This window comes from Lithobates pipiens, unplaced genomic scaffold (genome assembly GCF_037356315.1).
Source record: "Lithobates pipiens isolate NorthernLeopardFrog02 unplaced genomic scaffold, aLitPip1_a1.2 Scaffold_3, whole genome shotgun sequence".
Lineage (NCBI taxonomy): Eukaryota > Metazoa > Chordata > Amphibia > Anura > Ranidae > Lithobates > Lithobates pipiens.
Genome location: NW_027507790.1, coordinates 95,640,878 through 95,667,847, shown reverse-complemented (window position 1 = coordinate 95,667,847; position 26,970 = coordinate 95,640,878). Strand labels below are relative to the sequence as shown.

The following is a 26,970-nucleotide window of genomic DNA, read 5'->3' as shown; positions in this document are numbered from 1 at the left end:
GGGGGGGGGGGGGGGTGCAGTATTGTCACCCTAGGCCAGGAAGTGTGCTAGGTTTACACAGTAACTCCCCTTCTCTATTCTGCACTATAACCCTAGAGAAGAACAAGAATGAAATCGGCTTCACCTATAATGATTTAACATTTTGAATGGAAGAATCCATACATGATTTATAAGCTGCAATGCACGGCTGCAATAACTGGGATCACAGGCTGCAAGAACTCGGAGGGTCCTACATAAATGTAACTGTGTGAAAAGAACTGAGAACCAAAAAGAACCAGAAAGCCCTCTGGATTTACATTCTGCTTTCTAAAGATGGTTGTCTGCATGTCTGAGTCCACATATATAATGAGTAGAGCTAATCTAAATCATGCAGGAGTTACCTGTTTGCAGGAATGTTTAATCCCAACTGACTGCATATGTTCATTGCAGCTTAGAAATAATAATGTATAGCTCTTGGCAGTGGAGACATTGCATCTGACACTCCTTGTATGCAATTGCAGTGCAGACTGCAGAAAAGCTGATTGTAAGCATAGCAGTGTTAACCGGTACATTGGTCTTGGCCTTTGATGACAGCGATCACGGCACATAAAAAGACATGGCAGAAAGTAAGAGAATATTTGGGCAAATTTGATTGATATCACTGGATATAGTAAATTCATGTGTTTATGTATTGTAAAAGTATAGCTTTCCCTTAAATTGATAAATATATTTTAATTCTAATGCAAATATATTAGTGTTTTTCTTTACATTTGTCTGTTTTACTTTTAGGAAGCAGCCTGTCTAAGCAAGACTGGGCCATTCCGTGGCCAGCTACAGAGACGGGGAAGGAAAATAGTCCGTTCACCCAAGAGACAGCCCAGTGGATTCGGACACACCTTACGCAGAGTCCCAAACTACAGTCCAAATGCATCCAGCACTACTGCCATTTGCCTGTAGCTTATGGATCCATGTACACTAATGTAGACAGGTTGACTGTTGAAGCATATCCAGGCTCCTGCCAATCATCAGAGACTGGGCATCGCTCCTTACCACCATCACCCCGCCAACGACATGCAGCACACACTAATCCACCAAGGACACCTAACATAGTTACTACTATGACCCCTCCAGGCACTCCCCCTGTACGGCGAAGGAACAAGTTAAAGCCACCTGGCACCCCTCCACCTTCGTCACGGAAACTCATTCACCTTATACCTGGATTCACCTCGTTGCATCGAAGCAAGTCTCACGAGTTCCAAGTCGGACACCGTGTGGATGAGTCTCACACCCCCAAGTAAGTGAATATAAAATGATCTAGATCTGTGTGCCACAGGGAAAGCTACAGAGTCTATAGTATCTCATGACCTCCAGTATTGGGAGAGCCTCTTATGCTAATGGCGATTCCCATTTATCATGCAGGTCACAGAATAAAATGGTTTATATGAAGCATTGTTTAATACTAGTGAACTAGATTTACTATTAAACTATTTAACACAATACTGAGTATTTCAGAATATTATATTAAATATAAATATGCTTTGTTGAAGGAAATGCAGATCAAGAGAAATATGGAAGCTACCATTGCTGACTTCTTCTTTTAAGAATTTCAGTTACCGGGCCCTGGTCCTAGTCCTAGGCCCCAGTGCAATGGCCTCAGTATTTTGTGAGGCACTGGTTTGGACAAGTGTGCAGATGAGGAGCTCTGGTGTCACTCTTACTTTCTAATCTACATACTTTTTTATGGAGTGGTGACATTATAGTTCTGAAAATATTGGGAGCCAGGCGTCCAGTAGTCTTCTTACAAATGTCAGTAACTTTTCACATTACAGACTTCCTTTTACAAAGACTTTTTGCAAACAAAATCTTTACCAAGGGAGTTATTTACAGAAAAGTTGCTGATCTGTGTCACAGATTTTTGGGCTAGAGTAATATTAATTTTATTATTTTTAAGTATATCCATCTACAGTATCTATCTATCTATCTATCTATCTATCTATCTATCTATCTATCTATCTATCTATCTATCTTTTCCTCCCCCTCTTTCTCTCTCATTTTCTCTTTAACAAGAAAAATCAGCACTTAACCCCCCTGGCGGTGTTCCCGAGTCTGGCTCGGGGTGAAAATTTAGTACCATTAGCGGTAACCCTGAGCCAGACTCGGGACCGCATCGATGGATCCAGGAAGAGCTTACTTACCTTGTGCCCTGGATTCAGCGATGACCCCCCCGCTGTACGAGCGAGCCGTCCTCCGCTCGATCTATCACATCGCCGGACTCCATTCCCTGCGAGCTTTGCGACGCATGGGGACGGAGAACGGCGCCAAATTCAAAAAGTAAAATATACACATTACATACAGTATAATGTAATCTTACAGATTACATTGCTGTATGTAATTATTTCACATCCCCTTTGTCCCTAGTGGTCTGCCCAGTGCTCTGCATGTAGGTTTATATAATAAAAACTGTTCTTTATGCCTGGAAACTGGAGATTGTCCATAGCAACCAAAACCGTCCCTTTACATCAAAAATGGTTTTAGACCAGCTATAAAACAGCGATAATAAATTGTAATCACTCGCAGAATTGAGCCATAGTGATTTGTGGGGAGATCCGTCATCAAATACTGAAAAGTAATGACAGCGACAATTCTGCAACTGAGCAAATTTCAGTGTTTTTGATTTGATTACATTATTTAATATTTTTTTATTATTGTTATATTATTATTTGGTATAATTATTTATAGTTATTTATTATATTATAATTTATGATTTAATTTTTCAAACCTTATCATACCCGGGATGTTTACAAGACAAGGTTTTGATAGATTTAAGTGAGTTATTCCTAAGAATTACAGGCCTACAATATAAAACGCCAAATTTTCATGCAAAATAATTTTACTGCTTTCAGCACCTAAAATCTGAAATAATCATACCGCCAGGGAGGTTAAAGTGGCTCTAAAGGCAGAAAGATTTTTATGTTAACCACTTGCCGCCCGCCCTATAGGCAATTGACGGTGGCAAAGTGGTTGCATAATCCTGATCGGACGTCATATCGCATCGCGGCAATCGTTGTTGCGGGGTGTCAGTCTGACACCCGGCAACTACGATCTCAGTAAAGAGTCTCCGACGGAGACTCTTTACCACGTGATCAGCCGTGTCCAATCATGGCTGATCACAGTGTAAATAGGAAGAGCCGGTGATCGGCTTTTCCTCACTTGCGTCTGTCAGACGCGAGTAGAGGAGAGCCGATCGGCTGCTCCTCTGACAGGGCGGGGGGGTCTGTGCTGATCGATTATCGGTGCAGCCCCCCCCCCCCCGAGGATGCCCACACTGGACCACCAGACCACCAGGGATGCCCAGCAAAAGGTAATCCTCCCTAGACCACCAGGGATGCCAGTCAGTGCCACAATGGATGCCAATCAGTGCCCATAATGGATGCCAATCAGTGCCCACAATGGGCATCACTGATTGGCATGCATTATTGTTTGGCACTGATTGGCATCCATTAGTACAGTATAACAATACAATGCCGCCTATGAGTGCACACCTGTGCCGCCTATGAGTGCCCACCTGTGCCGCCTATGAGTGGCCACCTGTGCCGCCTATCAGTGCCCATCCATGCCACCTATCGGTGCCCACCCATGCCCATCTGTGCCGCCCATCCATGCCAATCCATGCCAGCTATCAGTGCCAATTTGTGCCACCTATCAGTGCCCATCCGTGTCGCCCATCAGTGCCACCCATCAGTGCCGCCTATCAGTGCCCATCAGTGCCACCTATCATTGCCACATATCTGTGTCCATCAATGCCACCTCATCAGGGCCACTTCATTGGTGCCACATCATTGGTGCCCATCAGTGCCGCCTTATCAGTGCCCATCAGTGTAGCCCCATCAGTGCCCATCAGTGAAGGAGAAAACGTACTTATTTACAAAGTTTTGAAACTGAAACAAAAAAAACATATTTTGTTTCAAAATTTTTGGTATTTTTTTATTTGTAGCGCAAAAAATAAAAACCGTAGAGGTGATCAAATACCACCAAAAGAAAGCTCTATTTGTGGGAAAAAAATGATAAAAATTTCATTTTGGTACAGTGTAGCACGACCGCGCAATTGTCACTCAAAGTGCGACAGCGCTGAAAGCTCAAAATTGGTCTGGGCAGGAAGGTGTTTAAGTGCCCGGTATTGAAGTGGTTAATGCATTCTATGCATTAAGATAAACCTTCTGTGTGCAGCAGCCCTCCTAATACTTACCTGAGCCCCATCTTAATCCAGTGATGTTGTACGTCTCAGACTATCCCTCCTCATTGGCTGAGACAGCAGTGGGTGCCATTGGCTCCCACTGCTATCAAAGTCAGTGAGCCAATAAGGAGAGAAAAGGGCGGGGCTGAGCCACGGCTTCATGACTAAAGGGACACACAGAGCAGCGGCTTGGCTCGGTGCCCCCATAACAAGCTGCTTGCTCTGGGGGCATTTGGCAGGAGGGAGGGGCCAGAAGTATCGGCAAGGGACCCGAAAAGAGGAGGATCTGGGCTGCTGTGTGCAAAACTACTGCACAGAGCAGGTAAGTATAACATGTTTGTAATTTTTAACTTTAATATCACTTTAAAGGAAACATTTCCTGAGAGAGGTATGGGGGATGCAATTGCTGATCTCCTCTGAAAATACTAGTTGCGTTACTTTTATGCTGACTCAAGGGCCAACTCCAGTCAAAACGCATATTAGATTTGAATAGAGGGGAAAGATTTCCTAAAATGTGTTCGTTCGTCCTGTCTGACACCCGTTGTCTAGATGTAAGGGAAATCTGCTTAATGGTGACACAGAGAGCAATACAATCCTAAAAAAGATTCTAAACCTCTCACTGTACTAAACAAATATGATTTTATTGTTGTGTCCCCATAGGAGGAACTTCTTCTCTTCCTGTTTTATCTAAAACATGTCAAATAAAGTGGTAATGGAGAAATTTTGAACTCTGGGCTTGTATTGTCTGAGTCTCATCACCATGACAGGGAAGGGTATTAAAGGAAGGGTAAAACTGAGGACAACTGCAAACAACAAAGTGGTGCAGCAACATCCACTCCTCCACATGCCACTCACATATCATTAACCTGTATCAAATTCACAAACAATAAGAAGCTTCTTCAAGTAAAGTTTACAGGACAGGACTGTCTACTTCTCATTCATAAGTCAAATAGTATCACCCAGGAGGAGAAGAGAAGTGGAAGGGGAGGGGAGGAAGAAGCAACGGAAAGGAAGGAGAGAAGGACGGAGGGACGAAGCAATACATGGAATGGAGTATGAAAAATTGCAGGGGTGGGGGGGAAGATAGGATAATATTATAAATATACCTTTGGAGGTGTTGGGTTTTTCTATTATATGTGAAATTTCACATCATTTTTCAATAAACTTTATTGTATACTACACTGCATGAGTATCTAATATTGCCTACTATCCCACAGTCTGTTCTATACAGCTATTTTTTTCTGAGATCTTGAATACCATACGTGGTCCCATGCATCAATCCAAGCATTTTAAATGTTACATAGTTACAAAGGTTGAATAAAGACACCAGTCCATCTAGTTCAACCTGAGTGAGTGGCTACAATTGTCCCTATCCCTGTACATTTCACACTCATTTGGTCTCTACCCCTAAGGAGCCCACACTCCAAGGTCCCCATTTATATACTAGGGCCAGTTTTGAACAGAAGCCAATTCACTTACCTGCATGTCTTTGGAGTGTGGAAGGAAACCGGAGTACCTGGAGGAAACCCACGCAGGCACAGGGAGAACATGCAAACTCCAGGCAGGTAGTGTCATGGTTGGGATTTGAACCAGTAATCGGTCTTACTGCTAGGTGAGAGTGCTAACCACTACACCACTGTGCCGCCACCACTGTGTTGTCATAACTTTTTTTTTTTTTGGTACTTTTTACTCTCATATGTCAGTTTATACATTGGTAGAATGTTATTAATAGTAGTGTGCCAAGAGCAAAAGGGTGGAGGGGTTAAGTAATTTTCAGTTAAGAAGGATCTCCCTTTGTGTGTAAAAAGTAGAAAATAAAACAAAATTGTTTTCACATATTGACCCAGCTTTTTATCATCAAGAATGCCTAGTAGCATCACCTTTGGATCCAATCTGAGGGTTAAGTCACACTTATTATTAGGAATATTAACCGCTGCTTCCAAAAAAGGTATGAATTACTGGATAGGCCCACACCATATGAAATAATGTACCTACAAATGTTTGACATCTCTTGAACAAGAGGCTAACTGTCAGGTAGATATTAGCTCATCTCCGTGGGATGTAGTAAGCTCTGTGGAGAATCTTTAGTTAGCAGAGATCATGTAAGGGACATAATTACTTGTACAGTCCACTCAGCCATCCTCCGTGAGGTTGGTCAAATCACCCTCCAGTTTCTGAAAGCTAATTTACTAGCACGGGCAAATGAGAGTTTGAGATAGATGGAGGAGAGTATTTTTCCTGTCATGCTTGAGGTAAATAGCCTTTCAATAGGATATGATTCTAAAGTAATAGTTGTGAGAAATTGTGTTGAAACTGCATGTCTTAACTGCAAAAACCTAGAAAACATCCAATTAGAAAGACTATATTTAGGTTTAAGGTCAGTAAATTTTGTTTATTTCCCTTAGTTTCAGGGTTCACTATTCTCGATGAATAGCCCAAAACTAAGGGTCTCGTATGCATATGAAATGGGAAAGGGTGGGGTTTCCTCATGGGGCTGTATGTGATGAAAAGGATTGAGGGGTACAATATCTTGCTCTGGCAATATTCCATGGTGTCTGTCAAACAAGTGACAGAGGGTGAGAGCGAGGGTCTTGCCAAAATTGCTAGATGCTTAGGAACCCAGAAGGACTGCTTCCAGAGTCACCACAGGGTTATCTCCAAGTGTAGAGAACCACCCCTGCAACATTACCAAACCTGTTGCCCAATAGTAATCTTAGCAAAACGAGGGGTCTTCCTGGTCCGCACAAGGGAGAGAACAATTCCATCTATTTTGGCAAAGAGAGATTTCGGCAAGGATATGGGTGTATTTCTAACAAAGTTTAAAAACATCTGTAGAAAAGACCTTTAATAAGATTGACCCTGTTAACAGTGGTTAGTGGGAGAGACTTTCAGGACCTACACCTCTGATAGAACAACTTGAGTAGGGGGGACAGGTTTTGCTATAAATAGGTAGTGACAGTACTCCCAATCTTCACCCTCAGGTATTGGTATTTTAATACTTTCTAAATCACTGATCTGGAACAATTATACATATCAATAAAGTCCTTGTTCTGAGACAAAGTATAACTAAAGGCCAAACTTTTTTTTCTTTGGTTTTGGATAGAGTGGAGAGAGATTAGAATGCCTGTCCGTTTGTATTTCTGTCTGTGCTAAGGAGATTCACCCTCTCTATATGTAGAAAAAAGAAAATCCCACATTTTGAGTCATCAGAATAGAAATAGAGGAGGAATCTTTCAAAGGGCCACTAGTTCTGGTGACCTGGGGGTCCTCAAGGAATTCTCCTAATTTGCAGGAATTTCCTCTCATTTCCCATTTGGGTATGGGACACAAAGTGAAGGGAAATCTCCCCAATGGGACACAGAGGTTATAACCCTCATTTACTGTATCCAAAATGAAAAGTTTTGCCCATAGTTCTACTTAAAGCTGGGGCTACACATATAGATTTATTTTGTTCAGACTGTGGATTGAGATAAAAAACTCTATTGCCCCGTACACACGAGCGGACTTTTCGACATCCAAACTCCGACGGACTGAGTCCGTCAGACTATCCGATCGTGTGTGGGCTGCAACGGACTTTAGCTTTGCTAAAGTCTGACGGACTTTAGAAATGAAGCATGCTTCAAATTTTCCCGACGGAACTCCGCCGGACCCGGTCCCCTTCGAAAAATTCGCTCGTGTGTGTGCTACTCCGACGGACTAAAACCGACGCTAGGGCAGCTATTGGCTACTGGCTATGAACTTCCTACGTCGAATCCAGTCGTACGTCATCACGTTCGAATCCGTCGGAGTTTAGTGTGATCGTGTGTGGCCAAGTCCGTTCGGCCGAAAAGTCTGTCAGAACTCCGTCGGAACTCCGGCAGAACTCCTTTGGAAGTCTGTCGGACATAAGTCCTCTCGTGTGTACGGGGCATAACAGATTCCTCCATCCACTCTAACAGTCTGGATGGTCAAAATCTCTGTGCTGGGCAATTGTATTCTAGTCAACATAACTGAACAGTGCCTGCTTCTGATTATAACCAGCATGTAAAGTTTAGATCATCCACTCTGCCCCAGGAGAGGTGCTGTGTCTGTGCCCGCCGTGGGTATTGCCGTGAATTTGGCTGCGCTGGTGGCTCCCAGCGCTTCGGCAGTGCTCAGGGACACTCAGAAGCACAGATGAAGTCACTACCAAGTACATGGTCAACGGGCGTGGCATGGATCCGGATCATGCATGCTCCTTCGTCAGGTTCTGCAGCTTTTTCCACAGGCTCTGTGCTCTGAACGCACGCTACGTTCACTGGCCATGTACCCGGTAGTGACATCATCTGTGCTTCAGAGTGTCTCTGAGAACCGCTGAGTCCCCTGGAAGCGATGGGAGCCACCAGCGTAGCCGGATCCACAGCAATACCCATGGCCACAGATACACAGCATCTTTCCTGGGGCAAAGTGGATGATCTAAACTTTACATGCTGGTTATAATCATCTTATTGTGAGTGTAACTCTTTGGTTTTATCTATTAAAATGCCTTACTGCTACACTTAGATGACGCTGCTTCTTGTCTCCCTCTCCGCCCCAGAGTCTCTTCTAGCTTTTTTCTGCAGCCACTAAGGAAAGCAATCTGTTTATCCATCTATGGACTAACTCTCATCATGGACTAATTAGGAATGTCTCATTATGTGATATTGTTACAAAAGTACATTATTTACTGTTGCAGCCTCATCTGGGCTATGCCATGTATATCTGTTTTTATTGTTGCCTGCTACTGATTGCATGCAGGTGCTGTTTGGGTGACAATATTCTGTCAGGCCCCTTCAACAAGGCGATGGTACAATCAGCTTTTGCAGAATGAAGCAGTGTTGGCTTGGTCATACACTGCTCAAATTGTGGCGGAGCCAGCAGAAATTAGCTGAAATTCGGGCAGTGTGCAACCACATATAGGGATTCAAATGACTGAAGCCTCACAGTCAGCAGACAGCTTGAATTTGCCGAATGAAAAATGAGCATTAGCATGCTCTATGTTTCTTAGGGAAAGCTTTCCTGGGTTGCATTTGTAGATATAAATATTTAGGATGACAAGTAAGGAAATAAAGTTTTTTTGCTTCTTTTGATTTGATCAAAGCGTTTCCTGATATTGGCCCTCTGCTGACAATGACCTTGTTTTTCAATGCATTGTAAATGAAATGTTTGGTTAACACTACGGGGTAAATTTACTAAAGGCAAATAGATTGCACACTTTTTAAAGGGCAACTGTCCTCTGCAAGTGCAGTTTCGCCAGAGCTTAGTAAATGAGGTAAGGCTTCGCTTTGCAAAGAGTACCCAATCACGTGCAAGGAGAATAAAGAAAACAGCATTTTTGCTTGCTTGGTAATTGAAGTCAGCAGAACTTCTGCTCATTTACTAAGCTCTGGAGCAACTGCTCTTGCAGAGTGAAACCGCACTTTTCAAAGTGCACAGTCTTTTTGCCTTAAGTAAATCAACCCCTATGCATCTCCCTCTGGACACCAAACATACACTGGGGTGGTGAAATCTTCAGCACACAAAGAGTGAAAAAGTTTAAACATGATTGGAAACATGTCGTGTCTTTCTGTGTTTCTATGTAATAAATGCATGCCATTTACAGTGTGTAGCCAGCCATACCCTACAGACACATATATTTCCATTCAGAGATTCCTGGCCATGTGCAAGGAGGATGCAGAGATCCGGTCTATGTCGTTCACTAAGTCCTGCACAGTCTCACTTGAGCAGCTGATAACATCGGCTGTAAATGAATGTTGCATGCAAACTGGAGACCCAAATATCCCAGCAAACAGATGAGATTGTTCAAGAATTAATTACAGCAAAAATTATAAGCGGAGATGGGTGCGGGAAGCAGGACCCCATACTACAGCCTAATGCAGAAACTGCTTCCTGGATTTTTAATTTCACTTACTAATTTGCTGCTGTTTTGGAACAGATAAGTTCTTTTTTTTTTTTTCAGTAACCCTTTGGAAGCCTACGAATAGATGTCGAAATCTGTCTTGCCGTTTATCTCTCTAGAGTAACAGTCTAGAGACTATTAGCTGGCACAGGTCATTAAAAGTCCGTCACACGTAGAAAAAAGCATATTTTGTAATAAAAATCTATACAGCTTTATAATGAATATACAGTATGTATAGCTCCCTCTCTCTTTAAAAAAAATTAAGTATGTTTATATATATATATAATATATATACACACATTAGGGTGGATTTGATTTGAATCAACTTGATTTAAATCATCATTTTTAAAGAGCAACTGTCATCTCTGTCCCACAGCTGCTCCTCCTCTAACCCGCTGTTGATTCACTGACAGTCCCATTCACTTTAATGGGACGGCTGGTGATGCAGCAGTGACACAGCAAGGTGAGGGACCTGGCGGCAGCAGGTGAGTGGATGACCGCTAACAGGCGCTGCCATGATGGATCTGAAATGACAGGTGCTCTTTAAATGTAAGAACTCATTCTTGCTGGTAGTAAAAATCTTTAATATTTGCAAACAAAATTAAGGTTTACTATTTAGAATAATAAGCCATCAGATTAGTAAAACAGCGATATCAGAACTAATTCAATCATACAGTTTGTAGTGTACATAGATTTGCAAAGCAATGGGATAAAGGGATATTCCTGAACTTTGGTTTATCTCATGGTTAATGTGCAATTGTGTGAATGCATCAATGCAGTGCATGCTATGTCAGCTTGCAGTGCTTGGATTCATTGAATGAGTTTACCAAAAATGTAACTATTGCAGAATACACAACCTTCCAGCTGAATAAACTAAATTATTAATGTATCTTAAATAGATAACGTTAGATAGATTTTTTATCCTAAAGCATTTTATTAAAATAAATTTGATAAAAATATTTAAATAATAATAAAAAAAAAAAATAATATATATGTTTTAAATCATTGATTTATATCCACCTTGAGATATATAGATATCTAGATATAGCTATCTCTCTTTCTCTCTTTCTCTCTCTCTCTCTCTCTCTCTCTCTCTATATATATATATATATATATATATAGATATATATCTATATATAGATATATATATATATATATATCTATAGATAGATATATATCACACACACACCTCGAGAGAGAATGATCTATGTACTGTGCAAACAATATCATTTATCAATGAAAAATGTTTTTTAGCACACCATCAACATTAGGAAGCAGTGGATGTTTATTTTTCCTTTTGTATAATGGGCAGTGGATGTTTTCTTGCTATAATGTGCTCACAGCAGATGTCTTGTTGTAATGTGATTTAAATAGACTAAAATGCAAAGGCAAAGTTCATAGAGTCTTAAAGCAGAACTGGAGGCAAACAATGACCTAAACTGTTTAAATATACAAATGTTTACTGATATACCTGCCAAAGGATATGTAATTGTGTACAATCAATTATGCGATTTATGCACCTATGTCACACTGCACAGCCAGACAGGTGACACACTTATTTCCTGGTTGAGCCATTCCAATATATCTCATTGTGGCCTCTCTGCCTTCAGGTAATTCATCGCACAATGAGGTCGATCTACAAGAGCGTTGGAGGTTGTCCACCTTGCAAAGTGACTGTTCTCTTTGGAAAATATACTATATGTTCACACCGCAAAGTAAAGCTGATGGCACATGGGCTAGCGATCCTGCAGCTGAAAAAACTGTCAAAATCTGCAGCAGCAGGATTGTTAAGAGGTGGCCTGTTTGTCCCTGTGGAATCACTGTATCTGGCCACAGAAGTGTTTCCAGAGGAAAACACAGGTAGCCTTGTTAGCAACAACAAAAGTCTGGGGAATGCCCAGGAAAAAACCAAAGCCACCTTACCACCAGCTCGCAGACAACCAAATAATCCTGTTTAACAGTATGCGTTAAAAACAGGGGTTTAGTCCACACGCATTTGCAAACGCATGAGTGAGCCACAGAGCCACGTCACGGCACCTTGGTATCTGTGGCCCTAACACTAAAATATGGGTGTCCCCACAGTGGAGGCACATGCATTCTGATGGATAAGTGAGGGCAGGTGGACTGAAGTAGAGCCCACCCCTTCTTAATGGTACAGGAACACACCAAACACCCAGCAAATAGCACAATGGCTGCAAAGGTGTTGGCGCGTTGCTGGACCAATGCAAACACCAATGTGATACCAAAAAAACTTGCCACCGCCCTCATCTATAGCTGGCTATCGCAATAAGCGGAATGGAGGGCTATAACAGGTACCAACAAAAGCCTGGGGAGTGCCTTGTTAGCAATCCCACCCTTGACAATTTGTTGCTAGCGACAGAATCGCCTGTGTCATTAGCCTTAATATTAATGTAGCTATGATCACTTTAAATACTCAATTATGTTTGAAGAAAACAAATAAAAAAGGTGTTTGAACATTCAAAGTGAACACTACTTCTAAAGCCCCGTACACATGAGAGGACTTATGTCCGACAGACTTCCGAAGGAGTCCTGCCGGAATTCTGCCGGAGTTCCGACAGTGTTCTGACGGACTTTTCGACTGAGCGGACTTGGCCACACACAATCACACCAAACTCCGACGGATTCGAACGTGATGACGTACGACTGGACTCGAGTAAGGAAGTTCATAGCCAGTAGCCAATAGCTGCCCTAGCGTCGGTTTTAGTCAGTCAGAATAGCATACACACGAGCAAATTTTTCGAAGGGACCGGGTCCGGCGGAGTTCCGTCGGAAAAATTTGAAGCATGTTCCATTTTCTAAAGTCCATCAGACTTTTGCGAATCAAAAGTCCGTTGCAGCCCACACACGATCGAATAGTCTGACGGAATCATTCCGTCGGACTTTGGATGTTGAAAAGTCCGCTCGTGTGTACGCGGCATAACATTTACTTGGCAATGTAAACCTGCACTTTCCAAAGTGAACAGCTTCTAGGTGCACAGCTTCTATTCCTTTTGTAAAGCAACCTAAAAGAATCAGAATCAACACCTTTGTGCAACTAGTAGGGATGAGCCAGATGTTCAAGTCGAATGTAAGGCGAACACACATCAGGTGTTCGCCTGTTCACCGAACAGCGAACATTATGCGGTGTTCTGGGCAAATTCGAAAGCCACGGAACACCGTTAAAGTCTATGGGACATTAACATGAAAAACCAAAAGTGCTCATTTTAAAGGCTCATATGCAAGTTATTGCCATAAAAAGAGTATTTTTGGGACCCGGGTCCTGCCCCAGGGGGCATATATAAATGCAAAAATAAAGTTTTAAAAACATCAGTTTTTTCGGGAGCAGTGATTTCAATAATGCTTAGTGTAACAGTGAAGTGAAACAATAAAAATGAAATATTCCTTTAAATATCAAGCATGGGAGTATGTATAGTATGCCTGTAAAGTGGCGCAGTTTTCCTGTCTTTAGAAATGAACAACAGCAAAATTACTTTTTTAAAGGAAAAAAAGTCATTTAAAACTGATTGTGGCTGTAATGAATTGTCGGGTCCTGGCAATATAGATAAAACTCATTGAAAAAAAAGAGCATGGGTTCTTCTCCCCCAGTCCATTACCAGGCCCTTTGGGTCTGGTATGAATATTAAGGGGAACCCTGAACCAAAATTAAAAAAAAAATTGCATGGGGGTCCCCCCAAAATCCATAGCAGACCCTTATCCGAGCACACAACCTGGCAGGCCACAGGAAAAGAAGGGAGGATGAGAGAGCACCCCGCCTTCCTGAATCGTACCAGGCCACAAGCCCTCAACATGTGGAGGGTGCTTTGGAGTAGCCCCCCAAAGCACCTTGTCCCCATATCGATGGGGACAAGAGCCTCATCCCCGCAACCCTTGCCTGGTGATTGTGTAAGTCTGCAGGCAGGGGGGCTTACCAGAATCTGGAAGCCCCCTTTTAACAAGGGGACCCCCAGATCCTGCCCCCCCATGTGAATTGGTAAGGGATACATTGTACCCTCGCCAATTCACAAATAAAAGTGTCAGAAATAGTAAAAAAGACAGGAGACACTTTGGGACAAGTCCTTTATTAAAAAATAAAAATGTCCAGTGATGTCCATTCATCTTTTATCACGCCGCTGACGAGCCAGAAAAAGAAAAAAAGCTACAGCTCATGCCGAGTGGCGCTTCTAGATTTATTCTATTACCACTTACAAAGTGTATAATATATATAGTTTTCCTGCGCAGGATCATGTACCTAGTAAGTGATCCTGCACTTCCGGGTCTGGGCCGCTCCCACTGTGATTGGATACAGCGGGAGCCAATAAGCGGGTCCGGTGGACTCAATGTCCACCAGGACCCACCGATTGTTCAGGACACAAAGGCAAACAAGGCAGACTGCCGTTCTGTCAGTAGGGAAGGTATTCATCCTGTGTTTCTGCAAAGCAGGAACACGCATCTTTGCCTTTCCACAGTACAGGCACCTCCCACACAGTAACTAAGCACAGGTTAGGCACACAGTTAACCCCTTGATTGCCCCTGATGTTAACCCCTTCCCAGCCAGTGACAGTGCATATTTTTAGCACTGATCACTGTATTGGTGTTACTGGTTCCTAGAAAAAAGTGTCAAAAGCATCAATCCATGTCCCATTTGTCCCTGCTATAAGCCGCTCATAACAGCCATTACTAGTAAAAAAAAATAAAAAAAAAAAATCCATAAATACTGTATATCCCATAGTTTGTAGATATAATGTTTGCACAAACCAATCACTATATGCTTATTGAGATTTTTTTCACCAAAAATATGTAGCAGAATACATATTATCCTAAATTTATGAGGAAATTTGACTTTATATTTTTTTTATTTGATGTGTTTTAAAGCAGAAAATAAAGAAAAAATAATTTTTTCAAAATTTTCGTTTATAGCGCAAAAAAATAAAAACCGCAGAGATGATCAAACACCACCAAAAGAAAGTTCTATTTGCTGGAAAAAAGAACATCAATTTTGTTTGAGTACAGTATTGCATGACCGCGCAGTTGTTAGTTAAAGTAATGCAATTCCATATCGTAACACATGGCCTGGTCGTGAAGGGAGGTACTAATTCCAGAGCTGAAATGGTTAAGCCTGTTTGTACATCGTACTGGGTCAGTTTTGGGCTAGCTAATTGCCAATGGTAAATCATGGAACACAGTGAAACAAACAGAGGAGAATTTCAGGGAATTGCATCGTGAGAGTAAAAAACAGCAGCTACAGGGTGAGTGAGGTGGAAATAAAAAGATTTGCCGGGAGTCAAGCTGTGAACTCCTACTTACAAGAGCAGCGGGATACCGCTTTGATTATGATGCTTTAAAGGTATGCTATTTTCTGCATGAGGAAAGGCAGTGATTGTATTATTTAAATATACACCCTATCCAGTCCATGTTATGTCATAATATTGTTTTCAGAAAATATCGATAGAGATATTGATAAACAACTTATATCTGATTCAATAGAGTTACTGTATTTAACAGAATTTGTTAGTTACTTTGCCCATTCTCTGGTAATGGTAAAGTCAGGCTTCAAGGTTCCTCTAAACATGCAATCCCCTTGAGGACATATTTACTCTATGAGTGACTTGATGGCACACATTGTGAATAACTCCTGTATGCATTTTAATATATTCAGGTATTTTCACTTCCCATTGTAATCTATGGAAACAGTTAAAAAAAAACACTCAAAGTATTAATAAAATACTTGTGACACATGTGGTTGTCACCTTACATCTGCTCCCTCCCAACTGACCCCTTAAAACTTCTTACTCCCCCAGCACTCCCTATCATTTTCTTCATAAAAATGGTAGGATATCTACAACTTCCTTTTCTGTTGGGAAGACATCCAGCATCATATAGCTGTTTTCTCCCCAGCCCTATTGTCCCTGGACCCCATGCCTTTAATTCATTGTATTTCAGCTCTTTCAATCATGAAAGCTCAGCATCATGTGTGGGCATTACCAAGGACAGTCTTCATGTAAAAGCAGCCTGTCTAGCAGCATTCACACCTCCAGACTGACACTCGCCCTGGGAAGGCATTTTTGGTATTTTGCACTTCTCCCAAGACCCAGCCTACTGCTTGCATCAGGTTGGAGGGCTCTTGAGATCAGTATTTTATAGCAGGCTGCTGTCATAAAATACAGGCCTACATTAACCAGTTCAGCTCTTTGGACGAACTACATATATCCATAGAGTGAACCTTCAATCACAAGGTGATAAAATGAAGATGCATCGCACCCCTTCAATTGAAAGAAAATTGCATGTAAAATTATTGCATAAAGTTCAAATTAAGAGATGCCCCCCAGTAGTATAGGAATGCCTTTACTGTGAATACTGAATGGATGTGTGAGGGGGCATGATAATGTGTAAATACTTTAATGGTAAACTAATAGCTCATACAATAAAGTTCAGAAGTGCATAGATAAACAATTGTCAGTTCATACATCTGTGATACAGAAATAATAAAGTGCAATTTGCTAGAACTGAAGAAATGATATCAACAAATGTGCAACACAATAGCAATGGATAAAAGCTCAAAAAGCCCTTATAAAAAAAACTGTTCATAATTTCTTCTATATCATAAGTCTTCAATATGGTAAATTATGGGAAACCATCACTAACTTGAATATAATAAAACCACCCAGAAGTGCTCAGTTGGATGTCCACACCCCAGAGGACCATGAACTCTTTAACTTAAAAGAAGGTCAAAAAAATGCTTGTGTAGTTGTCTCTTTTATTCTTTGTGACACCTCTCAGGGGTTTTTCACAACTCTCCTCCACTCCACCATAGCACTGCATCAGTGAAAGAAAAGAGGGGTACCAATAGTGTAATACTGTTTCTTAAGCATAAAAATTAAAACAGTAAAAAGCTGTTTACATTTAAAAGTGCCTGTCACCCGGAGCTAAGGACTGCCCGCCTAAGTGTGACTGGAGACTACCGCTGCCCAGCTTGTGCATGCATTCCACTGCCGAATAGAAAAAACTGGAAGCTAGGGACCTGGAAGTGACATTACTGAAATACTACGCCTTGAGGTACGTTTTGTCATTCAATGTCATCAGGCTCCTCTTTTATGATGTTGAACAAAAAAAATGTCTCTGAAGCTGAATATCAAGGCCTCATGCACACAGGGTGTTAGAAAAAATTAGCGCCACTATCAACACCAGGAAAAAGTGGCTGTAAAAACATGCTTTTAGTATCTTTTTGCATTGGCGTTAATGCACGTTTAGCAGCGCTAGCTTTTAGCAGTATTCTCTGCCTCTATTTAAAATGAATGATTCCCTATGAGAGCTCATTGATTTAAACAGAAGTTGCAACACAATTCGTATCCACCACAAGCCCGCCTCTTGTGACATCACCATCCCATCATGCCCATGGCGGTGATGTCACATGGGGTGGGGCCTCCAGATGACATCACCAGGTGTCCCCACCCCATGGCTATATAAGTAATGGCAGGCGGCCAGCATTACAGCGAGAGAGAGTCTATCAGAGGAAGAACAGAGGGAGAAGGCAGCGGAGAGAGGAGACCTGGTAGAGAGAGAAGACAGCGTAGAAAGGAGAACCGGCAGCGGAATAAGACATCAGTGGAGAGAGGAGAAGAACCGGAGCTGTCTTAATAAATTACTATATCAAAAACCTGTGTACTGTTTTTATTTTTGACAATTTTTTGGGGTGAATGGGTAGGGGTACAATATATCACATACTCATTCACATAGGGTGGGGGGCCAGGATCTGGTATGCTCTTGGGGGGAGACCCCACGCCAGTTTTTTTTGTTTTCATTTTGGCGAGTGTTCCCATTCAAGATCCTCAGCTCACAAGCTGCACCACAAGTCGGATCATCATGATCCGACTTATGGTGCGACTTCTGTTATAATCATGGGCTCTCATAGGAAAACATTGATATTGAGATATAAAAAAAAAAATGAATGACGAAGCTTAACGCACCTGTGTTCAGCGTTAAGCCGCGTTTAGCAGCTTTTACCAGCATCAGACATTTTTACAGCTGTAATTTTGGTCCTCAGAACGCGCTGGCCCTGGGTTTTTTTTACAGCTTGATAATGCCTATGCCACTTATAGCTCCTAAAAGCCTGTGTGTGCATGGACACATAGAATAACATGGAGAGGCGTTTTTAAGCAGCAAAAAAAAGTCTGATGCTGCTAAAATCAGCTGTAAAAACATCCTGTGTGCATGAAGCCTTACAATCATTTTTGCACTGGTCCCTTGGCTACCTAAAGCTTTCATTTTCATCCACCTTCCTCTTCAAAAAGGTCCTCAACCTGAACTTTTAAAAATATGGAAAGGTGTGTTACAGGGTTCCAGAGTTTCCCCTCCTACTCTGCCCGCTGCAGCCTCTTATTTTCATCTATCTTCCTTTTCAGAGAGGCCCTTAACCTAAATTTTAAAAAATATGGGCAAGTGTGTTCCAGGTTTCCAGATTTCCGCTTTGCAGCCTCACGACTTTGGAGTTTAGAAGGTTGGACAATACAAAATCATGAAACAGCAGCCCTATCATATAGTCCTGTAATTCTTACTACTATGGATTTTGCAAACTCACTTGATAGGTCTTTATCAAAATCAGTTTTTTTTGTATAGGTTTAGTAGTATACAGAATAACTTTACTCCCTTGAGTATTATTCTAGCCTATAGATCCCAAATGCCCTATGTTTGAACTTATTTTTAATAAAATTTGGTGGTCAATAGGTCTATGGGCTGAAATCTTCTAGGGTTTACTCATGGGGGAAGAGCTCTCAGATAAGGTAGGGATTTTGGGCTGATAGCCCATTGTTGCTCATAGATGTCAGCAGTGCCATGGATAACTGCAGACTGTTCTAGAGCAACAATGTACAGTAGTAATGGCCAATCACTGTACTAAAGACTTCAACATGCCTATTCAAGCATAACAGACAATGAAATGTTATTTTTCAAATTGGTTATCATACTAACTGGCCTTAAAACATGACAAAAATGCAACAGAATGCAGAAATGCATTTTTAGGCATGCAAAGCAAAAATATATATAAATAAAATTTGAATACAGACCAAAAAATCAAATAAGAATTCTGAAGTGAAAGAATGAAAAGACATTGCTGGAGTCATTTAAACCCTACTGAGTTTGTCTACTGCTTGATGTTGATTGTACTCATCACAGTCATTAAATAGCTGTTACAGAGTTAATGCCCATAGGAATAAAGAACCCAGTACGGTTCCCAAGTTCAAATCTCTTTATGATGATGACTAAAGAGTTTGTATGTTTATCCAAGTGGAACAGCATAGTAATTGATCAAAAGATGCCCTGTTTCTGAATGAAAGGAATAGAGTTTTGTCAAATGAGATTACGTAAAGGGCAATATTTTTAACATAAATTTAGTGAATTACATCTTAATGGATAAATCGAGCTTGCAAATGCTTGTTTTAAATAGGCAAATCCTAAAGCACATAAGACTGTTTCTAGATGCAGCCGCATTCATGAAATTATACCCTCAATGTAATTAGGCAGTTCTGTAAAAAATAACTCAAAACTTACGTGGTCGAAAGAAAAGCAGCATAAGCTGTCTGAATATACCCGCTAATACATCTGCCTTCCTGTACATATTTAAATATAATTTATGCATGAAAACATTTTTTTTAAGTAAAACTTCATATTTATCATTTGAATGGTAATTTACTGAAACTGTTTTCAATTTGTATTTAAAAATATTACTGAAAGAACTATACTCTCCCTTTAAGCTGTGATCCAGCATTCTTACAGAGCTAATGAAAAGCTTATTAAGAACATTCATAGACCCTGTCTGGACAGCTGCAGGTCAACTGGTCAAAAAAATACAATTGTGCAGACCTTCCTGGAAAATAAGCCAGTTCTTTGGATAATAATGCCTCCGCAAGAAGTCGCAATGAACTCTGCCATGCAGTGACTCAATGTGATCTAGGAATGTAATTACTACATGAAATTTGAATCAATTTACTTGTAGAGATGAGTGTAATATTTTAAAATTGTGTAACGAACATCCTGCATAATGGATTAACAAAATCATAGTATATTTGTGTTTGTATGGATGACAATAGACTAGAATATATTATTATAGTGGTTTAAAAATTATCCTGTTTCTTGCAGAAGGAAATGTGTTATACTGTTTAGCATTTTAGAAATTCCCTAATAATTGAATGTTTTAAAAATATTAACATGCATTTTTATTTGTGTTTAGAAGAATTGATTTGCTGACCTCTTGCTGTTCAGTTTTTAAGTATTAACATCCTTTTTTTAATCACATTTCTTACAAACTTTTGATAGATTATATATAAAGCAGTGGTCCCCAACCTTTTTGGTACCAGAGACCGGCTGTGTGCAAGATAATTGTGGCATGGCGGGGGGTGGTGTGATGGGGCTAAGCGTGTTTTTACGGGCAATTTGTTAGGGCAATTGCTGGTGTTAGTGCTTCAATCATCCCGGCACTATGGTTGGTATGGAGTCAGAATGATTGAAACACACTATTTCTATCATTACATTGTTATATAGAATGAAATAGTTAACTCACCATAATGCAGAATCAGTTGGAGCCTTGAGCGTGTCACTTGCCACCATCGCTTGTCACCTGCCACTAAATGAGGATGTCACTTGCCACTATGCCTGCCACCAGATAGGGATGTCACTTGCCACTATGCCTGCCACCAAATGGGGATGTCACTTGCCGTGCTGCCTACTACCAGATGGGGATGTCACTTGCCGCACTACTTGCCACCAGATGGAGATGTCACTTGCCACGCTACTTGCTACCAGATGGGGATGTAATTTGCCACTATGCCTGTCACCAGATGGAGATGTTACTTGCCGCTTTGCCTGCCACCAGATGGGGATGTCACTTAACACTATGCCTGCCACCAGATGGAGATGTCACTTGCCACGCTGCCTGCTACCAGATGGAGATGTTACTTGCCACGCTGCCTGCCACCATATGGGATGTCACTTGCCACGCTGCCTGCCACCAGAGGGAAATGTCACTTGCCACGCTGCTTGCCACCATATGGGATGTCACTTGCCACGCTGTCTGCCACCAGATGGAAATGTCACTTGGCACACTGACTGCCACCAGATGGGAATGTCATTTGCCATGCTGCCTGCCACCAGTGGGGAATGTCACTTGCCACGCTGCCTGCCAGCAGTTGGGGATGTCACTTGCCACTATGCCTGCCACCAGAGGGAGATGTCACTTGCCACTATGCCTGCCACCAGTTGGGAATGTCGCTTGCCACTATGCCTACCACTAGATGGAGATGTCACTTGCCACGCTGCCTGCTAGCATCATGGGGATTGCCACAGTTAACTGGCTGCCACACAAAAAATAGCAGTTTGTCATTAATTAGTTAGGTACTATGCTGTCAGCATCTCCTCAGCATGGGTAAACTAGCTGCAGGTGAAACACAGGCAAATGCGAGGGAGAGATGAGAGTGAGGGCGGGCGGTGAGTGATAACGTCATTCTCTCTCTTCTGGGTTGTGGCTTCATCTCTGTGTAGAGCAGCCTTTGTGGCCCTGTAAGTAAGGGTGGAACAGCGGTGTGGGCAATGAGAGATGATGTCTCTCCCCCGCTGCCACACCGCTGACATTACTTGTCTCCTCCGCAATCCGGCAGCAGATTCGCCATGGCTTGGTGTTGGGCCGCGGCCCACAGGTGGAGATCTGTGATTTAAAGTATTTGTTTTTGCTGTCTGTGTCCACTTGGGGACATATCCCTTCACTTCATGTTCTGGGGACATTATTAGCAGTGAAGGGAACTCTCTTCAAAGAAAGAAGAATACCATGCTCAGTGTATCCTAGGACTGGTATTACCAATGGAGGATTTAACTTCATTTATTGATCTGCTGACAACTATAAGATTTTAGATTTTCCATCACTTTTACAGTGGTGACAATGGTCTACAGGAAAAAGTGGGGGGTTGCATAAACTTTGCCAACAGGGCAACAGACAGACAATAAAAAAAGAGCAGGGTTCTAGCTCTTCCACACCCTATGAAGAACCTTAAAGCGGGAGTCCGCCGGGAGTCCGCGTTTTTTTTTTTTTTTTAAAGCCAGCAGCTACAAATACTGCAGCTGCTGACTTTTAAAATAGTGACACTTACCTGTCCAGCGCGCCCGCGATGTCTGCACCCGAAGCCGATCTCTCGATCGTCTCTCGGGTGCTGCCGCCGCCATCTTGGGTATGGGAATCAGGAAGTGGAGCCTTTCGGCTTCATTTCCCTGTTCCCTACTGCGCATGCGCGAGTCGCGCTGCGCAATAAGAATGGACCCGCTGCCTCTGGGATCTGTGTGTTTCCCAGCAGGCAGCGGGGGACTTTCGGAAAGGGGCGTAATGTACGCCCCTTTCCGCAGAGAGCTATCCCAGAAGTGGGTGCAGGTACCTGTACAGTACAGGTGCCAATTGTGGTGCCGGAGGGGGGGAGGTTTCCGATGAGCGGAAGGTCCACTTTAGGGTGGACCTCCGCTTTAAAAAAGAAATAAATTGGATATACATATACTTTAAACATTTTGGTAATAGAAGGTAATTCACAAAACATAGTGTTCTTCACAAATTAAAGTGTCAGTGCTTACCACACTGATCACAGAAGATTGTACTCTGTAATGCCGCGTACACACGACCGAACTTTTCGACAGACTAGGTCTGACGGAATGAATCCATAGGATATTACGATTGTGTATGGGCTCCAGTGGACTTTTTTTCCCCAAAAGTCAGACGGACCTAGAAATAAAACATGTTACAAATCTTTCCAACGGACTCGAGTCCGGTCGAAAAATCCATTTGTCTGTATGCTAGTCCGACGGACGAAAACCGACGCTAGGGCAGCTATTGGCTACTGGCTATGGACTCCCTTATTCTAGTCCGGTCGTATGTCATCTCGTTCGGATCCATCAGACTTTGGTGTGCTTGTGTGTGGCCTACTCGGTTTGTTTGGAAAGTTCATCGGAACTCCGGCCGAAAGTCTGTCAGGTGACCGTCGGACCTAGTCCGTCGAAGTCTGGTCGTGTGTATGCGGAATAATCCTACGTTTACACCTATGCTTTTTTTGTACGTTTTGCAGTTTGCAGAAGTGCACTACAGTCCAATTAACATGGTTTCCTATGGTACTAGTTCAGATCTGTGTGTTTTGCTGCATTGCGTTTTTTGGAAAGGGACGGCGACTTTTTTCCCACTGTAGTTTGCGTTTTGCATGTAATAGACTGCACCAGAATGTGGTGCATTTTTAATGCAATTTTTGATGTGTTTTGCAGTTCTTATTTTACCACTGTATATAGCTGGTTGATAAGCAGGGTGCCAGGAAGACGGCCATTGCATCCTTAACAACCAGTGAGTCATTATCTGTCAGCGCTGAAAGTAAAAAAAATAAAAAAAATTTGTCTGGCTAAAAAATTCACGAAAAAGGACCCTTCAGGTCTAGTATGGATCTAGTATGGATCCGGAGGGGACCCCCCCTCACCAAAATAAAAAAAAATGGCGCAGACTCCATACCAGACCCTTATCGGAGCATGTCGTCCGACAGGTTAGGAAAGGGAGGGGACAAGCCAGAGCCCCTGACAAGCCAGAGCCCCTGAAACATACCAGGCCTCATACCTTCAACATGAGGCAAAACACCTTGCCCCTATGTTAATGAGGGCAAGGGCCTCTTCCCGACAACCCTAGCCAGTGGTTGTCGGGGTCTGTGGGTGGGGGGGGCTTATCGAAATCCTGAAGCCCCCCTTTTAAGAAGGGGCCCCCAGATCCCCGCCCCTTGTAACAAGAGAGCCTGCCCCTTGTAACAAGATGGGAAGAGACGGCTAGAGAAGACAGAGCTATTAATAAAGGAATTGTCAAAAAACAGTTCTTGTGTTTTTATTACATTTCACTGCTTTTTTGGTGAATGGGTAGGGGTACAATGTACCTGATACCCATGCACATATTGGCGTGGGGGGTCCCCTTAGAATCCATACTAGACCTGAAGGGCTTGGTATGGACCTGGGGGGAACCCCACGTCATTTTTTTTTGCAAATTTTGTTGCCGGCAATTTTTTTTTTTTTTTACATTCAGCTTTCAGCTGAATGTAACCCACTGACAGCTGATGACTCATCAGTTGCTAAGGACATGGCGGCCAGCTTCCCGGCCCCCTCCTTAACAACCAGCTATATACCATGTGTTTTACAGTGCGTTTAAAGAGAAAAACATAAAGAAACGTAAAACACATAAAAAACTCTGGCTTAAAAAACGCAAAATGCACTGAAAAATATGCATGAAAAGCGCAACCGCATAGATGTGAACCTAGACTAAATGGTAATCTTTTTGATCGAAATGGAAGGTCAAAATGAAAAATTGCTAATGTGATATATATTTTTTTCTGTCTATCCAGTGATTTTTATTAAAGTCCCAAAAAGTCACCAAAAAAAAAAAAGATAAACTATTATTCTGCAATATAAAGTAATCAGATTTTTGCTTTCATGCTAGTTTTTTTCCTGCTTATCCAAAGTAAATTAAGAATGTGCAGTAATTTTGCATTTATTATATTGTGGATGATCAGAGCATTTTCTGGTTTAAGTATCAATCCTTCATATGTTGTTCTGACTGATAAATCAGCATAGTGAACGCATGTAAGGCAGGGTGCTTTGCTTCCCTGCCAGGTTCATATACCGAAGACTTTCCTTGGGCGATTGTCTTTCATGCAGCTTGCATTATTTATGATAATTGATATCCCCAAACCATCTGTTTTGATATACATATAACCACATGCTGTGGTTAAATTGTTTTCTCCGTTAGTGGCTTGTATGCTTATGGGCAGTGCTCTCTGTTCAGCTGACTTGTAGTTATGATTGCCAGGCTAGGCATCTCATCTATAAAATAAGTTATGGCTAAATGGTTCAAAACATAAAATAATATGTTCATGCCATGGAATTTACACCAAAGGATTGAATAATCTAATGTCCCCACATCATTCATAATGAAGCATTGATGCCTATGTTTACCAGGCCAAATTTTACAGCAACAGCGTGTGTTGGTTAACATAGCAAATGGCTCTATGACTTATTTGCATACCTTAATTAATAATTTCTATATATACTGAATATATTTCTGAACATAGGAGGCTTTTATTTGGTACACTAAAAATAAAACATTAAACATTAAAAAGAAAAATTACATTTAAATATTTGTTTCTATTTTTATAGATAATATTTTTATTTTTAGGAGTACAACTGATTCTGACAGTTACATTATTAATAGATGGCACTGCACATAAATACTGAATTCTGAAGTTGTCAGTGTTCATCTGCAGACTAAAGACTTTTTATTTTTGTCATTGAAGTCTCTAGCCTGCACTGTAAGCACATGGTTGAGAACCATTCTGATTGATTGATTATCATCAGTGGGGACCCATTTGCCATTGATTGAAAGTCAGCAGCTGTGCAGATTGTGGGCTGCTTGCTCTCAAATATTAATTAATCACTAGCTGTTCAGGGCAATTTTGTAATTTTTCACATACATGTTAAAATAAGCATTTTTTGCAAACAAATTACTTAGATCCCCCACACATTATATATTTTCTTAAAGCAGAGGCCCTTGAGAAGAAAATGGTGTCTGTTGCATTTTCTTTTATTTTAATGTCAGACAATATTTAGTGTGTATGGCTACAATCTACCAATACCAAATTTTAGTCTGTCTTGTTTAGCTTTCCCTAAACTCAGCCAAGCTCTCAGTTCACCCTTCTGTCAGTAGGTGGCACTGTCACTTTTGGCATTAGTGTGAACTCACACAGTGGGTCGGGATTATGAATATTCATATCTTTTCCCAGCCAACCACTAGGAGTTTCTTTGCCAGTGGTGCATCACGGGAAATAGTATAAATATTTTGGGTAACCTGATGCAAAGGTTTTTTCCCTCCAGGGTGCATGTGCTAGAGCTACTTGTTCAGGCCTGTCTACCAGAGGAGGCCTGAGTATGTCTGGATATGGAACCTGGCCCTTTCTTAAGGCAGGATGGAGTCCCATGAAGACTGGTTGACTCTCCTAAAGAAAACTGGGATTAGGATGGCGTCCCAGTTGGTACAAGTCAACTTTCCTAAAGAAAGACGGTTGCTGAGCATATTGTCTACAGAAGTATTCTAACACAAGAGTGTTGGATTCAACTTAACCACTTGCCGACTGTAGGACATCCATGGACACCCTTAGGTTGCAGTGGTTATACCTGTATGATGCCTGCACCTACATCTACATCCTGGTATCAAAATTTGCAGCCGGCATTTCCCTTTAATGCCGCATATCCGGCAAACTTAGTCTGGCGGACTTCCCGCCGCACTGTCCGTCCGACTTTCCGAACAGGCTACTTGCCCACACACTGCACTTTTTCAGGGGACTAATACGGCGTGCTAAGTCCGTCGTACTATAAGCCGTACTTTTGAAATGAACGGACTCGCCCACACACGCGGAGGAAGGTCCGCTCATTTCGAGCGCGTCTCCAGGTAGGCGGGGCCCGCAAAGGAGACGTCGCTGGCCCCGCCACCTGGTATGGACTTAAAGGGGAACCCCAACGCCGAAAAAAATCAGCGTGGGGTTCCCCCTCAGGTCCACATCAGACCCTTGTCCGAGCACGCTACCCGGCCGGCCAGGAAAGGGGAGACGAGCGAGCGCCCCCCCCCCCTCCTGAACCGCACCAGGCCGCATGCCCTCAACATGGGGGGCGCCTTGGGGACGGGGGGGCCACGCGGCCACCCCACCCCAAAGCACCTTGTCCCCATGTTGATGAGGACAAGGGCCTCTTCCCGACAACCCTGGCCGTCGGTTGTCGGGGTCTGCGGGCGGGGGCTTATCGGAATCCGGGAGCCCCCTTTAATAAG

General features: G+C 42.2%; 1 protein-coding gene across 3 annotated transcripts in view; it reads left to right on the top strand.

The window, feature by feature from the left end:
• Window positions 1-26,970, top strand: part of KSR2 (kinase suppressor of ras 2) — a 683,331-nt gene that overhangs the window by 266,220 nt on the left and 390,141 nt on the right. For all 3 annotated transcript variants that reach the window (XM_077462057.1, XM_077462058.1, XM_077462059.1), the window contains exon 4: window positions 769-1,273. In XM_077462057.1, coding sequence (XP_077318183.1) covers window positions 769-1,273 — 505 coding nt within the window. The remainder of the gene's footprint in view (window positions 1-768; window positions 1,274-26,970) is intronic.